The sequence below is a fragment of the Vespula pensylvanica genome, chromosome 9 (genome assembly GCF_014466175.1).
Source record: "Vespula pensylvanica isolate Volc-1 chromosome 9, ASM1446617v1, whole genome shotgun sequence".
NCBI classification, from domain to species: domain Eukaryota; kingdom Metazoa; phylum Arthropoda; class Insecta; order Hymenoptera; family Vespidae; genus Vespula; species Vespula pensylvanica.
Genome location: NC_057693.1, coordinates 3459050 through 3475403, shown reverse-complemented (window position 1 = coordinate 3475403; position 16354 = coordinate 3459050). Strand labels below are relative to the sequence as shown.

General features: G+C 33.1%; 2 protein-coding genes across 16 annotated transcripts in view; both read right to left on the bottom strand.

The window, feature by feature from the left end:
* Positions 1-12566, bottom strand: part of LOC122631596 (whirlin) — a 74888-nt gene extending 62322 nt beyond the window's left edge. For 3 of the 12 annotated variants that reach the window (XM_043817491.1, XM_043817494.1, XM_043817497.1), the window contains exon 1: positions 9886-10552. The gene's annotated coding sequence lies outside the window, so the exon portion shown is untranslated. Of the gene's footprint in view, positions 1-9885; positions 10555-12079 lie in introns of those variants that run through there. The other 9 variants (XM_043817490.1, XM_043817496.1, XM_043817499.1 and 6 more) reach the window with 7 other exon arrangements.
* Positions 12567-12619: 53 nt separating this feature from the next.
* The window catches only part of LOC122631597 (ral guanine nucleotide dissociation stimulator), a 31297-nt gene continuing 27562 nt past the window's right edge, over positions 12620-16354 (bottom strand). For all 4 annotated transcript variants that reach the window (XM_043817504.1, XM_043817501.1, XM_043817503.1 and 1 more), the window contains 3 exons: positions 15770-16354; positions 15341-15655; positions 12620-15247 (listed from right to left, as the gene is read on the bottom strand). The exon at positions 15770-16354 is cut by the window's right edge and continues 32 nt beyond it. In XM_043817504.1, the coding sequence (XP_043673439.1) occupies positions 14597-15247; positions 15341-15655; positions 15770-16354 (1551 nt within the window). In that variant the 3' untranslated portion in view covers positions 12620-14596. The remainder of the gene's footprint in view (positions 15248-15340; positions 15656-15769) is intronic.

Here is a 16354-nt window from a genome sequence, read left to right as displayed (position 1 = left end):
GTTAATGCCTTATGGTATGTCAGAAACGAGGATCTCAGAAAAGACCTCTATATCGATTCCCATTGAAAATAGGAAAATAGAGATATGTATCGCCAACAAATACGAAATAAGAACAGAGAACCACATAAATGATCTATGTAACGATCGAACTATAGACAGTAGTATAGACAGTAGTATTCCAAGGTTTACTGCAAAAAAAAAAACATTCTAGCAACAAGCAATTAGTTCCACTCTGATATCAACATTTGCTTGTGCCACTGAACTAAACTGAACTAATGATGGTATCGACCACTTGGATAATATCTAAAGGCTACTATGTATCTTTTACTAGATAAAACAAATTAATGAATGATTTATTTTAAATAAATCGTAAAAAGACAGCTGAGAAAATAAGAAAAATAAAAAAAAATGAAAAGGAAAATAAAAAGTTGAAGGAAACTTTCGAACGAAGAGTAAACGTTTTCGAGGAACAGAACAAGTCGAATAAATCGATACAAGAGTGTCTCTCTCTCTTTCTCACTCTACGTGTATATGAATACATATATGTTCCGTATGTCGTTAGACAGAAAAGTGTCTGCGCTTAGTCACGAACATGATTCTGTACCTGGCACAAGAATAACATCATGGTACGAAAACCGTCGACACAATGACTACCTAGCGTCCTTTGTTCCATCCCCTCGATTACAAATTGATTAAACGATGTGTATCGACGTTAGAGTCCCTCCCAATAAAACGACCTTGAAACTTCGTCGTTTCTGAGCTAACTCGCGGTGCCATTATGGAAAGTCACTCTGACGAACAATCGAGAATATTAGGAAATTTGTTATTAAATTATTATAGTCTAATATTTAAATAAAAGCACGCGTAATAAATATTGTATATTTCATTCAATCGTATATATATGTATATATAAAAAAATATATATGTATATATGATTTTTTTCATTCGAAAGAAAGGACTAAGAACATGAAATTGAAATAAAAGGTATTTCTTTTTTTTCAATATTTGCAGATACAAAGAAGCACATCGACGCGATTGGAAAGTTTCCCTTTTATTTGAAAAGAGATGTTTCTAGTGTTCAGCTCGATACGCATAAAGGCATAAATGATAAGAATGGAAAGGATTGGAATGTAATATAAGAGAATCATAAACCATAAAGACAATGGAGCTTTTCGTTAAAACGACAATAATAAGTTTCAAATAGGAATTGGTAATATTCGTACATCTAATCGAAATTGTTAACTATTCCAATAACAAATGTATATTATTCGATCCTTTCGAACAATAACGAAATATTAATTTTTATCTATCATTGAGAACGATGCTTTTGAAATATCTTGAAGAGAAAAAAGAGAGAATATTTCTTCATAAAATACTATATTAATAGCTGATAAAATAGAACTAATAAAATGCAGGATGAATAAATAATAATAAAAAATCGATGATCGATCAAGAGTAATCTTTCTGATATCTTCCAAATAAATGTCAAGAACGTATTTGATATTATCAATAACGTAAAGATATTAAATTCTAACGTCAAGTTTTCATGACACAGTCTCATACACATATCTTGACACACAAACACATACACATATTTTCAACGAAATACGAATATCTAACGACGACTTCTCTCAACGCCTACATGGGAAGAAGTAATTTTCAACGAAGTGCTACCTCGGTTAAACGTCGAAATTCATTTGCTCGACATATAATTCGCTCGAGACACTTCACGGATTCCGACTCGTTTGTTAGACGAACAAAAGGGAGAAAGAAAGAAATAGGAATGGGGAAAGCAAGAAAGAAAGAAAAGAAAGAATAAGCCTTGAAAGCTAGAAAATAGAGGTTAATTTCTTTTTCTTTTTTTTTTTCTTTTTCTCTTTTTACAGTCGATTACTCTCTTTCTAATTCTATTTCAAAAATACTTTTTCTTTTCTTTCTTTAACCTTTCATCAACATACCTATCCTGCTATCCTTTTCTTTCTGTCTCTAAATTCGCAGTAACAAATGAACATGCTGACGAGCAATTACGTACATAAGTATGTACATATGTATGTATCTATGTATTTATGTATCTATATATGTATGTACATATGTGTATACATATATACATATATAGATAGATAGATAGAGAGGGAGAGAGAGAGAGAGAGAGAAAGAGAAAGAGAGAAAGCTTAACACCGCATTGCGTGGCAATGTTCGTCGCAATGTTGAATATTCACGATATCGTGCAATATAAAGCAAACACGTGTAAATTCGTGCGAGTTTGTGTGAGACTTTTCGACCACTACGAAAGCAATCGCCGTGACATACGAAATCTTATCGACGTATTCCCATGTATCTTCGACGTAAATCAACCAGAACGAAAATAAATTTCTTTCCCTTACTATACATTATTGTTTCTCCGATTCTGAGTAAAAAAGAAAAAAAGAATATCGCGAATTAATGAAATCTACAAAGGTTTAGGCGTGATAGTTTATCGATTTAAATGAAATGTAACATTAATGTAAAAAAAGAAAGAAAATGATAGAGTTACTTATAATAAAATAAAGACGAACGGATTAAATATAAATGTAAATGAACAAAATTGTTAATACGTGTTAATATGCGAAATTAATTTTTGCGAAACAATATATATATATATTTAATACCATAACTTCCGCATAATATAATTTTTATCTATTTAATCCGACGATATAAAAAAAGAAGCTAAATATATACGATATAATTTCAATTCATGTAAAACGAAAATAATACTCGAACTAGTCGATTTTCTTATAAAACTAAGTAAGTCAAATCGAAAATTATTCGCGTGCAGTTAGTATTTAATATACTTTTTTTTTTTAGGATTATACTATATCTAACGTTAATTACATTGTACCTTAGTCGTGATAAAAAAAGAATATAAGACACGACTCACCGTCACGATATTTTTCGTTACAAACGAGCGCACGAACTTACAATACTCTCTATAATACATACATATATACATACATAGATATATATATATATATAAATTTTTAAAAGCAAAGAAAGTGGGAGAGAGATAGAGATAGAGAGAGAGAGAGAAAGAGAGAGAGAAAGAGAGAAATTGTCTTTCTCGAACAGCAGCAGTATTCCCAATGGTACTCTAAACGGAATCGAAGGATCGAATCCAATTTCCCTTTCCCTCTTCCGCCCCTTTCGCGTGACGTTCTTGCATAGATACGTGTATTCAACGTCGATTGTACGACTCAGCACGACGAGAAAGATCCGACTCGGCCGAGTAACGTATTTTTATTTCTTACTATATATCTATGTATATATATATATTTATGTATATATGTACGTATGTATGTATACAGATAGATCGTGTAAAATTCTAGACTCACGAACTACCCCTTAGACTTTTACCATTTTTTATTTTTTCCTTCTTTTTTTATTTTTTCCTGTTTTTTTTTCTTTTTTTCTTATTCTTTTTTTTTTTTTTTTTTTTTTTTTTTCATTAACACCGACCAAACGATCTACTCGAACTAAAAAGAAAAATATAAGTCGGTCACGCAGAGACAGACATACTCCCTTGGCATCATATTTTTATATATTTATTAAATCGATAATAAAGAATATAATACGTTGACTATGTATAAAGGATAAATAATAAATAAACCTTAAATGCATGCGGTTTTATGGAATTACAAAGAGAAGAAAAAAAAAGGGGAGAAGATTGTATTAATATTTAATATAGTTTTAGATAATATATGTAATAATATATACGAAAGTATTTTTTCCCATGAAATATTTTTTAACGAAATAGTCTATAACATTTCTATGTATAATAATTGATCTCGTTAAAAATTTCAAAGAGAGAATACATCGAATCATGCATTAAGGAATTAATACTATTAAACTAATTGTATGATATAGAAATAGCCAAGTGTAAGTACGAATGCTAAAGCGATAGAGCTAATCTAGGATATTCCGTCGACTAATCGCTGCTTATGTTTGTTTAGTCTACACAATGGAAACGTATATCAGCCCGATGATATTCTCTTGAGACAGAGAGAGAGAGAGAGAGAGAGAGAAAGAAAGAGAGAGAGAGAGAGAGAGAAAAAAAAATACTCGGAACATAATTAAAAAAATAAAATTAAACGAATTATTATTTTCTATCGTCGATATAATTAAAAAGAATTTTCTTCTAACGTATAATACGACGTTTCTAAAATTAAAACCTTTAACAACGATGTCTACGATGATATTTTCGTTTATTATAATAACGAAGTTAAAAGTATTAACTCGCATGGACATATGTATGTACAAAGGGACAAGGTAATAGAAAAAGTTACTCGAACTTTATGCGTATTTGTTTGTCCACGACATACTACGTATCTACAACACATGTATTCGTCTAAGAATATTAAGTTCGCATGAATCATATCGCGTTTTTACCTGCACGTAAGCTTAACGTACGTTGATAAAACATTATTAAATAAATAATATGTATGTACGTGTATATACCCTATGTTAAAACCGTATGTTCATGTAAAATCGTTAGCTCAACATTTAACGTTGCTCAACAATTTAATGGTATTCGAATTTATTAGAAATTTTCAATTATTATACACAATTTCAATCCTTGTGGCAAATAGTTTTCATTTGATTCGTTTGCTTTTTCACAAATGTTTATAGATATATTTCGTTGACTTTAACCGCTCTTTCAGTAATCGCGAATATTTCCCCGATTCGTAGAATTACGTTTTATTTCGACTAAAAAGAAAATATAATCTCATACATAAGCTCGCAATATTATCGATTTTTTTTTTTTATTTTTCTTTTCCCTTCCAACGCATTAATTATATAATCACCACTCGACTGCATATATTCGCGCAAGTAATTTTTTTCTCATGTATGCGATTTCTCTTTTTTTTCTCCATTTTATACTCTTCGAATTTACATTCAATATGGATAGATACAAGTGTCATTCAGAGAATTCGCGTTAAACTTACGGATTTTAAGCGTAAACGTAATAGCACGTTTTTTTACTTAACTACGTTCGAATAAATTTCAACTTGAAATGAATATTTTCTTTGAAATAATAAAATAGAGATCCTTTGATAAAGGATATTTCATTGGGGAGATTTTCGATTCAATTAAATATTTCAATTGAAAAAAGAATGAAAAGGGATTAAAATATACGGCGTAATAAAACGACCGCCTAAGTTTCTACATATTTGAACTTACGTATAGTAGTATAGTTATTAGTTATTAACATGGAGAAGCCGGGCCCTCGCCTTTTTTCCACGAAGGAGAAGGTTCACGCACTACGTCACAAAGATCGATTCTAAAAGCCATGAGGTCGTGAACTAAAAAGTGTTACGAGAGAGAGAAAGAGAAAGACCAAGAGATCATTCCGACATTTTTTTTTCTATTTTTCAAACCGAAAGAAATTGAACTGTATAAAAAAAAGAAAGAAAAGGAAAGAAAAATTTTTTCTGAATTCAAAAACCGAAGAAAATCGAAAATTTCTGAAACGTATTTCTTACACATTATCGATATATCTTGAAATTATTCAATTATGAAAAATTATTCGATTCGATAAATAAATAAGAAGAACATATTTTAATCGGATTCGTTAAAATAATGTAAGGTCCTTTGTCCTCTTAATCAATCTAAGCAAATCTCTACAAACAAATTGAAACATGTAATCCAATCAATTTGAAATTATTTAAAATTGCAAAACAAATAGAGAAACAACTTTCGATATGATTGAATTGAATGTAAAACGAGACCGATTCGAAAGTAAAAATTTTCTAATGTTACGTTTTAAGAGAATTTCACAGTTTTGACTTTCCTCCGTGTGTGATCGTAAGTTAAAGCACAAATATTGTTAGAGCCATTAGAAGGGGAACTCGAGCGTCTACAAGGATAAAAAGCGTTAGACAAACAAAAAATACATATATCTTGAAGTTCGACTTTAAAGCTTTCCTATGTTGTCTGTTTTCTTTCTTTCTTTCTCTCTTTTTCCATTTCTCTTTCTCTTTCTCTCCTTCGCTCTTTTTATATTTTTCTCTCGTCTATATTTTCTATATTGTATGATTGTTATTTCTTCCTTTTTGTTCTTTTTTACTTAACTATTATTTATTATTATTCATTTATAATTTACGCACGTTATTTGCCTCTCATGTCCGACACCATTATAAATATATCTAATTAAATGAAATAGATATTATGTATATATATATATATATATATATATATATATATATATATATATATATAATATACATCTTTTATCGTCTACATTTTCCGCATCGAATTATTAATTATTATTTATTTTTTACTTACATAATTTCTTTGTCTTTTATCCTCAACACATCATCATGAATATAATTAAATAAAATAGAATGATTAAGAAAATAAAATAAAATCTCTGTCTCTCCTTTTTATCTGTTTTTTATCTATATTGTTTATGTCGCAGTATTATTATTTATTTTTAATTTCTTGTCTTTGCTCGTTATTTTCTATTTGTTCAACACTACCATGAATATAATTAAATAGAATAGATCTCTTTCCTTCTCTCTCTCGTTCATGCTTTATTTCTAGAAACAAACACGATATTATTGACGTTTGGATTTTTCAAATTCGATCGTAAAGCTTCGAGCACAAAATTGGCGGCTGTCCATCGATGAAAACGAATGCGAGATTTGAATTTTTGCATCTCTAAAAAAGAGGATCCTGTCAATACGAGTACTTACTCGATAATGGAAGAAGCAATCGGACAAAAGGATCCGGTAAACGTCCCTGCATTCGGCAGGTAAATCCAGCCAATCGGTTCGACTAGTAAACGCGTATAAAAAGCTCTTGGAAGGTTTGACAAAAGCTGTGTCGTCGTGGAAAATGTATTCCATCGTAAAAGTGAGCGTGCGCGCGCACATTTTCCCGGATTACTCCTACCGAGAATCTCGTGTCTGTGCGTTCGATCCCGTTTTTAACTTTCGAGAAAGAATTGAAATACAAAATAACGATCTTTCAAAAAATATATATATATGCATACATATACATATGTATTTATTTATTTAAAAATCAAATATATATATGTATATTTCTTTACTTATTTTTTAAACTTATAAGAAAATATTAAAGGACATTTGAAGTAAACGTTTGTATAAAAATGATTGAAATAAATAATTTTGACTGGTTGGTAAATCCATTGTGTTAAATGCATACATGTACATATATAATAAATTCGTAATTGAAGAAAAATATTTTTTCTACATCATCAGACTACCGATTAACGCTAGAACTAATAATAATTATTTCGACATATTAAGATATATCTCTCATATTTATGTCGGTAAAAGAATTAGAATTAAAAAAAAAAAAAAAAAATAGAATGAAATGAGAAGAGAAAAGAGATGTTTCTAAAATTGATCATACGTAGATATCTAATATTTAATGTCTACTAAAAGAAAAATCGTAATGCCATTGAAAAAACTGTTGGACGAAATTTAATGTAGACGTTTCTATAAAAACGATTGATGGAGTTAATAATTTGTGTCGGTCGATAAATCTAATATTAAAAGCATACATTACGTAATAAATGTATAATCGAAGAGAACAATTTTTTCTATAACATTAGGCTGATGATTACATGCATATACATATATAGGAATGTATCTAACTATAGACTGTATACATAATAGATATAATCTAACGTAAAAAACGAAGACAAAAGAAAAGAAAAATGATGAAAGATCGTATTATCGTCTTTGAAGATAAAAATGATAGACAAGATCTTTAATTTTCTCGTCGATGAATTTAAATTTTTATGATAAAAAATTATAAAAAAAGAGGGGAAAAAAGTAAAAAAAGAAGAAAAAGAAAAAGAAATGTTCTCAATAACAAATGGCTATGTCTATTAATATGCAATGTAATCTAACGTAAAGAACGAAGATGAAAAAAAAAGGGGAACCATGAAAGATCGTATAAAGATTACATAACGTATGAAATCTTTAATTATCTCTATGTCGATGAATTTAGATTTTTACAATAAAGAATTGCATGTGTATATATATATATTATATAAAGAAAAAAAGAAAAGAAAGAAAAAATAGAAGAAAGGAAAAAAGAAAAAACGTTGTCAATAATAAATGGGTAGGTCTTATATCGCATGATCGTTAAAAGTAGAATCGATCGGCATAGAAGAACGATATCGTGACGAATCCATCTAACTTTCTTTCTTTTCGAAAGGAAAAAGACTAAGTAAAGCGACCTAAGGAAATCGTCCGAAGAAAAAACATCGATTCTCTAACTTCGATATACCTACCACCTATCTTATTACAGAGTTCACGAGCGTAAAAAAATTCTGTGTTACCACGCGGAAACCTTTCGGTAATTTGGCAAGAGAACATATAATCTACAGGTTTTCAAGCTAACCGTCAGATTTGTTGGCACGGAATAACGAAGTTTGCACGCACTCAACGTAACCCGCGGACGTCGTTTAAATTTTTTATAAACTTGAAACATTGTTATCATAAAACAATTTATTTGTCAATTAAGAAAAAAAGACATTGAATTAAATCCGTTTATTTCTAATTTGTTATTTCTCATTTACTTTTTATTTGTATTCAAACGAATATAATTAATCAATAAATAATAATATTATTATTAAATAACACATAATAATTATTATTAACATATTATTAATGAGAAACTTGTCTTCTTTTTCTTTTTAATTAGCAACTTGTTAATTCTCAATGCAAGAAGTTATGGTTGACTAAAGAATACCGACATACGATGGAACTGGCGCAACTCGAACATTTTTTTTCTTACAATCCTTATTATATCGGACTCCTATTCTAATGAGACTTTCAACGGTGGTAAAAAGAAATTTGAGTTTCAAAAAAATAGAATATACGGATCTACTACAGCTAGGAATAAAAAAAAAAAGCAAGGAAAAAGAAAAGAAAGGAAAAAAGACGGATAATGTACTTTGTACAGAGAAATATCAGAGATATTCCATTTTTATGTTACGTTAATCATGGAATTATTTTTCTAATCAGAAGAAATCTCCAAATCTTTCTCTTTTTCGATGCTTCGAGCTAAGCAAAAATATTAGAACATTTGATAAAAAATTATAATCACTTTTGCAAGTGATACGTGTAATTCATGAAACATACAAATGAAACGAAAGGAACGCCATTGAAAATCAAAAGAAAATAAATAATCGACGATGGAAACGAAAAGGACGAACTCTGTCAAACGGAACGACGATCGCGCGCCATTGCTGTTTAGACTTTCAAGTGCTTCCACGATCTCCGATCATAATTCGTGTTCTTTCCAATATCTCGAGGAACGAGTCGGCGTAATAAGACCTTGACAAAATAATCCGATTGAAGTAACCGATGATATTTCTTCACACTTTGTTCTTCGTTAGATATCTCTCTCCTTTTTTTTTCTATGATAACAAAGACGAACTAGATGTGACATAAAATTAACGTAAAACTAACAAATAGAGGAATAATACGAGAACGTAATTATTCACTGAAACACAAAGTTACCTCTGTAATTAGACGTTATTCTTTAACCACGAAAAATTAACGACGGATAGTAACTCCTCCTATGGGATACCGAAAGAGAAAAAAAAAAAAGAAAATTAGAAACAAACGAACTAATGAACGAACTAATGAACGAACTAATGAACGAACGAATAAATAAATAAATAAATAAATAAATAAATAAATAAATAAACGAACAAATAAGAAAAAAAAAAGCCCGAGAAATATATAATACAAAAAGATGTAAAGTTCATTTCCTTTTCCTTTTTCTTTTCTTCCTTTCTGTCTTTTATCTTTTCCTTCCCTTTCCCTTTTCCTTCTTTTGTTTCCTTTTTCACATTGATTCGAAACTCACGTCTCTCATCTCGTTGGTAGAACGTCGTCGTGCTCACGTGTCGACCTGGGTATCGTCGCGTCGTTGAAGCTTGCGAGCCGATCGCGATGGCGTCGAGAAGAATAAGGAAATATTCGTAAGGGTCGTAGAAAGGAAGAAAGAAAATATCGAGGAGGCTGACAAGGAAGATAACAGTTAAAGGGATCTAAGAAATAACGTTTGAACGTTACCGACGGCAGCAGCAATGACGAACGTTCGTGATCGCGTAAACGAGTGACAAGCATCGCCCCAGTTCGGCACGAAGCTCGCGACTGCTCGCGACTGCCGTTGCTCGGGATGCCGAGGTCTCAGCCGGGGGTTGCATCCTCGAGTTCACCGGTTCAATCGGCGACTATATATCTCTATTTCTTCGACCCCCAACGAACGACGCGCCATCTGTCGAGACTTTGATAGAAACTTTTTATACACCACCCCTACTGTGTGTCCCCAAGCACACAGGGCGCAAGCTCATCCCCAAGAATGCTTTTTATCTACCTATCACGTAACGCGAACGTTCATTTGTTCCTGAAATATCTTTCTAGTTTTCAATTAGATCCCTATACTGAGGATCCAACGTAAATCTTTCTTCTATCGATTAAATACAAATCAAATGTTAATACGATTGTTAATTTGCAATCGTTTCCGTTTCCAACTGTTTTTCTTTATTCGATCGCATTAATCAATTTTTTATTTTTTTTATATTACGAAACACCAAGACGTATTCTATGAATCTAAAATTGTGAAAGATCATCACATGGAATTAATAGTCTGTTGAAAATTGAAAGACAAAAGGATCAACGTAGGTACAATTACGCTAGGCTCATTGGACACATCTGTGTTTTCCTAAATAGAAGAAGATTTTTAGTCCGAACTTGTAAATATTACTTTACCACGTTCTTCTCCATAATTTCTAAGATATAATTCTTCTCTCTGTCATTGTACAAAATCATCGTTAATTATAAATAAACATATTTATATAACTAACAAGATTTGAAAACCCTTTGCTGTTTCATCGCTCATAAAAAAAAAAGAAAAAAGAGAAAAAGAAAAAAAGAAAGAAAAAATGAACCGTCTATACCAATCCATTCGTTTTTCTTTTCACCTCTTTCGTATACTCATTATCACGCATCGGTTTTTTCGATTTCAGAGTCCTATACGAACTCGATACGCATGAATGACAATTCGACGATTTTCTGTGCTCAAATACACCAGTATGTACATACACATAAAAAACTAGAGGATATCCGTAGAAAGAAAAGAAGCTATTTTTGGCATGCGTTTCATCCACCTACTCGTTTCTTCCTTTCTACTCTTCATTTCATCTTTTTGAATTCGACTGAATGTTTGCCTTCAAAATGAGACCTTTCTTGGCAATCGTAGGCGTTTCAATTAATGTATTCGTTATATAAGCAAAGATGCTATATGGAATTGAAATATAAATTTGATTAATGTTCATTGTATATGTATATACGTGTATATATGGCTCTCTCTCTCTCTCTCTCTCTCTCTTTTTCTTTTTGACGAAGAACATAAATTTGAAACATTAGCATTGTATCCCTATATATAGAGACTAACATTAGTACGATAAATTGTCAGTTCACAGTGGAAAGATTTAAACGTAGTCGGACATGCAATTTAACTTCACAAAATACTTTCAAATGTCAAATTATAGTTTTTTCCTCGTATTTTTTAATTTAAATCATGTGTGTGTTTGTGTAGAAGTTATCAAGAAATATAACGGAACGATTGTGCAATGTCTAAATTCACTTGAAAAATCGATCAAAGTTCTAAGCTCAAGAAATATACCTATACGTCCTACAGTAATTCCTACAGTTTGCAAATTTCTATCTCTGACGTCGTCGGTATGACCTTGAGCCAGTTTCCTAAACTCGTGGCAACGTCCAATATAAACTTCCGTTGTTAGACAATGCTTTCTCGTCGTCGTCGTCGTCGTCGTCGTCATCATCATGATCGTCATGATCGTCGTCATCTTCGTCACGATAAAAGCTTTGCTTTCATTATCATATTGATCAAGAAAAGACGACGAGATCGACAGAGAGAGAAAGAGAGAAAACGAAAGAGAGATAAAGATAAGACAAATCGTCCAGGAACATTGTCGTCTACCTTCGGTTTTATTCTTAGCACGACCTAAAGACGAAGCTAAAGTCGTACCTACCTGCCTTTCGGGGTGAAACTTAGGGTACTTGCACTTTCTCCCATTTTAACCTTGGCTCAACAGGTTCGCGTGCCGGATGTACTTGCATTCCGGAAGTCCACTCATCGACTCGATGGAACGACGTTATCGCTGCTAACTAACGCATCGTGGTTCATCCAAGAGGGAAACTTTCGAGGATATGGATATTTAAATGATATGGGATAAATCCATACAGGATGACTCTTATAATCGGGATACGTTGTATCTATTGTGGACAGAATAAAAAACAGGATTTATGTTGCGATTAATTAAAAGGAGAGGAAATGATGTTGTTAGGACGATAAAGGATTCAATGACAATCGAGATTATCGTGACAGTAAAACTTACTTTGAAATTATTTCAGGAAGATGCATCGTCTGGGCAAAAGTACACGTAAACATCTATAATAACGATGATAAATAATTATGGGTACGATCGTGTTACGTGGATACGTGATTTGTGCCGGTAGGATCTTCTAAAAAAAAAAAAAAAAAAAAAAAAAAAAAAAAGAAAAAAGTCGAGAAAAGTTTAGGCCATCTATTTTCGTTTTCGTTATCGATTCACATTATACATCCATTTTGCACGACGCGACTTCAATCAATTAACGGATAGGTGTATACACGTATAATATTATAATTAATAACTAGCTAACATCCAACGAAGGGAGAGAGTTCGACTAAGATAAGTACAAAATTGCCTAAACCTAGTTTAAAAAAAAAAAAGAAAAGAAAGAAAGAAAAAACAAGAGAAAACAAACAAAAAAATAAACAAAAAGAAAAGAAGAAAAAAAAACAACATGAAAAGAAAAAAGGAAAAAAGAAAAACATCCACGTAGTTAGATCAAAAACGAAGCTCGATCGATTATTGTTATTATTGTGCGAAAAATCGCCCCACGACAGTCTCCTCTTTTATCTTTTTCTTCTTCTTCTTTTTTTCTTCCCTCGCTGTTATTCGGTGCTTCTTTCTTACATGTGTACGTATATATTGCATGTCAAAAATATATCAACATTCTGCCGATTGAAATAAAATCGAACGATAATAATTCATTCCTTGCCGATTTGTGTTAGTCCGTTCGTTCATTCATTCATTCATTCATTCATTTATTTGTTTATTCATTTAATTAATTAATTTATTTATTTATTTATTCGTGATATGAGAATGAAAGTAAAAAATGTATTGATTTCGCATCGAAACTGGACCCGATCGTCGATGATCTATCCTATTTCTCGAGGCCAGAATAAGCGACTCCGATATCACAGAATTCGTTTGACCATTTTTATCTGTATATTTCTTTTTTCTATTACTTTTGTTTTCTTTTTTCTTTTTTTCCTTCTTCTTTTTCTCTTTTCCTTTTCCTTTTTTTTTTTTTTTTCTTCGAATAACTCAATCGAACGAGACTAAATTTCTATGTATACGTTTTGGTCTTCCCTTCGAAAGGTTCTCTCAATTATTAAACCGACGTATTTCTGTCGTTTCGTTCGAAAGAAAATAATTAATTGACAAAATATTTGCCCGTTAGTTTTCTTTCAAATGGGTGATCTAAATTTGGTCCACTTGGCCGATTCAATCCTTTACGAATAACACTCGATTCACGGAACTCTAAGAGATTTTTATATACAACGATCACAATAATACTCTTTCTTTCCAATGCGGACCCTTCTCTTCTTCTTCTTCTTCTTCTTCTTCTTCTTCTTCTTCTGCTTCTCTATTTTCGGCAAATTGTTTCTCCTTATAATCTCAATATAACCGCTAGGTAAATATAAATGTGTATGCGTATGTGAGTGTGTGTGTGAAAGAATGAACGTGTGTGCGTATGTGTGTGTAGCGTATATAACGCAAACGTTTGTAAATATACGTATCGCGTTCGATATTACATTGTAATATTATACCAATCCTTCATCTACATTTCTTTCAAGACTAAACAATCTCTATACGATAGATAAAAACCTATCCATGCTAAACGATTTCTCTTTTTTCTTTATTTTGCTAACACTTAATTAATTAGTCCGTCGTTACGTTGCAATGGAAGAAGAATAAAAATGACGTATCTTATAAATTAAATGCATCGCGACCGTTCGATCGAACGATTTACGAATCGATGTACGAAGTAACAGCTCTGTCATGGTTCTAAAAAAAAAAAGAACAGAGAAAAAAGAACAAAGGGAAAAGAAAAACAAAAAGTAAACAAGTAAATAGAGAAACGCACCGAATGGCAGAGCGCGATGAGATTCAATATCGGATATTCGATGCAAACGAAACTTCTTTCCTTCGAAAGAATATAATCGAGAGTGTCGCAGGATTGATTCGAGAAATAGAAAAAAAAAAGAAAAGAAAAGAAAAAATAGAAATAAAAAAAAAATGAAAAGGAATGTTTTCTCTATTTTAGTTATTTCTTTTTTTCCCCTATCCTTCGTGATCGCATTCGAATCGCGATAGACGATCGTGCCGCACCGAAAGTTTCGAGGATAGACCGAGGATAAGATCCTCGTGTAGCCAACACTACCGTTTGTGATTGTGACTGGTTTTACTTTTCGGACTGTCCGTGGCAGAATCATTGACGTCCCTTTTAGGTCGTAGAATGAAATTAAGATTGTGTGCGGTGTTTACGGCATAATAAACGTTAGCCGAATGTGGTAGAACCATTTCTCGATCGGGTAAAACTTGAGCGAGAGTATATTGATCGGGACTACCCTCGATCCCTAATTTGAGCATAGCGTTACGTATTACTTGGGGAGTCCTCTCGTTGTTGGATAACATGATCGATTTGTAAAGCACCACACCGTCCGTTTCTACGTTCTCGCTTTCCATGGTAACCTTAATAATGTAAAAGTCTGGTGAATTCTTGTGCGAATGACTCGGACTGGAGACCAAGTTCGGAGTACTTCCATTCGCTGTAAAAGAAGTCCCGCTGGGTGGAGCCAAACGATTGGCAGCGATCGCTCCCCCGCCACCTCCGCCCGAGCTCAAGGACACGTCCAAGGAGGGTAGAGAAGAACTCGAAGAGGAGCTTGACATTTGCGACGGCGATGTACGACGGTCCAACGAATTGTGCGGCGAACTAGGTAGAGAATCGAGATCGCAATAGAATTGCGAACTGCTAGAGCTCGACGTAGAGGCTATCGAGTCGTTCTTCCGATGACCCTGATGACTCTGTAACGCAAATTTCGGCTCAGTCTTCTTTCGACTAAAGTACGACATTCGGGAACGAATGAGGATCAACGAAATCGTGCTTAATGGCCTGACCTGCTTCTTCTTGCCCCGACTATTTAAGGTGTTACCGGGTGGTGGAGGTTCGATTTGACAGCTCAATTTATACGCCTCTCGATCATCCAACACCACCACGGAATGGAACCAACGATCGAACAATGGATCCGTACTAAAGTTGTATGCATTCGCAGCACCTTGAAGCAGTCTTATTCTGGCGAGTACCTCAAACTCCTTCCGTCTCTTATCGAAATTGATCAGACCGTCCGCTATCGTATCGGGGATGGCGGTGTCGATCATCGTGAGATCCGTCAGGAACGTGCCCAAGTACGGTATCGTGCCGTAACTGATATTCTGAAATTCGAAATATTTCCCGATGAGAAAAATCATTCGTCGGATAATATATATTCCGTCGCGTGAAACTATACAGGAAAAAAAAAAAAAGAAAGAAAAGAATAAAGAACTTACTCCAGCGTGAGTATTTTGCTTCTGAAATAATTTTTGAAGATGTCTGTCGCTTCTACCGGCGGTGTCAGCGAATTTAGCTGTCCCTTCCTTGATCAACAATTCTCGCTGCGTCCAAGCGTTGTTCTCTTCGGAGAAAATTCTTTCGAGTTCTCGAAACAATTCGTGCTTTTCTCTTGGCATAGACTGCCAACATTTTTCCAGCCTGTAAACCGGATTACTTTGTAAACCGGAAACTATAGCCTTCAAGCTACTGAAATTCTTGAGAACTCTTAATTCCTGCGCGATGTCGATCCAGGCCTCGAGAATTCTCGCACGGTCTTGCGACTTCATTGTCGGTTCTGTCAAAATAGTCGATATTACGCGTAAGGATACTGCGTTGAACTGATTGACCGTTGCCAAGACCGTAGCTGCCTCGTGATTCCTCGAACGATCTCTTCTAGACCAAACTGCGCCTAAACATTGATGCGCCACGAGTTTCTTGAATACTTCGGCATCCATGCGAGTCAATTGCTCGGCGAAATGTCGTTGAGGAACTTCGGGGAACGTATAGCTGGTCCATTGATCACCGTTCGAATCCGAACTACC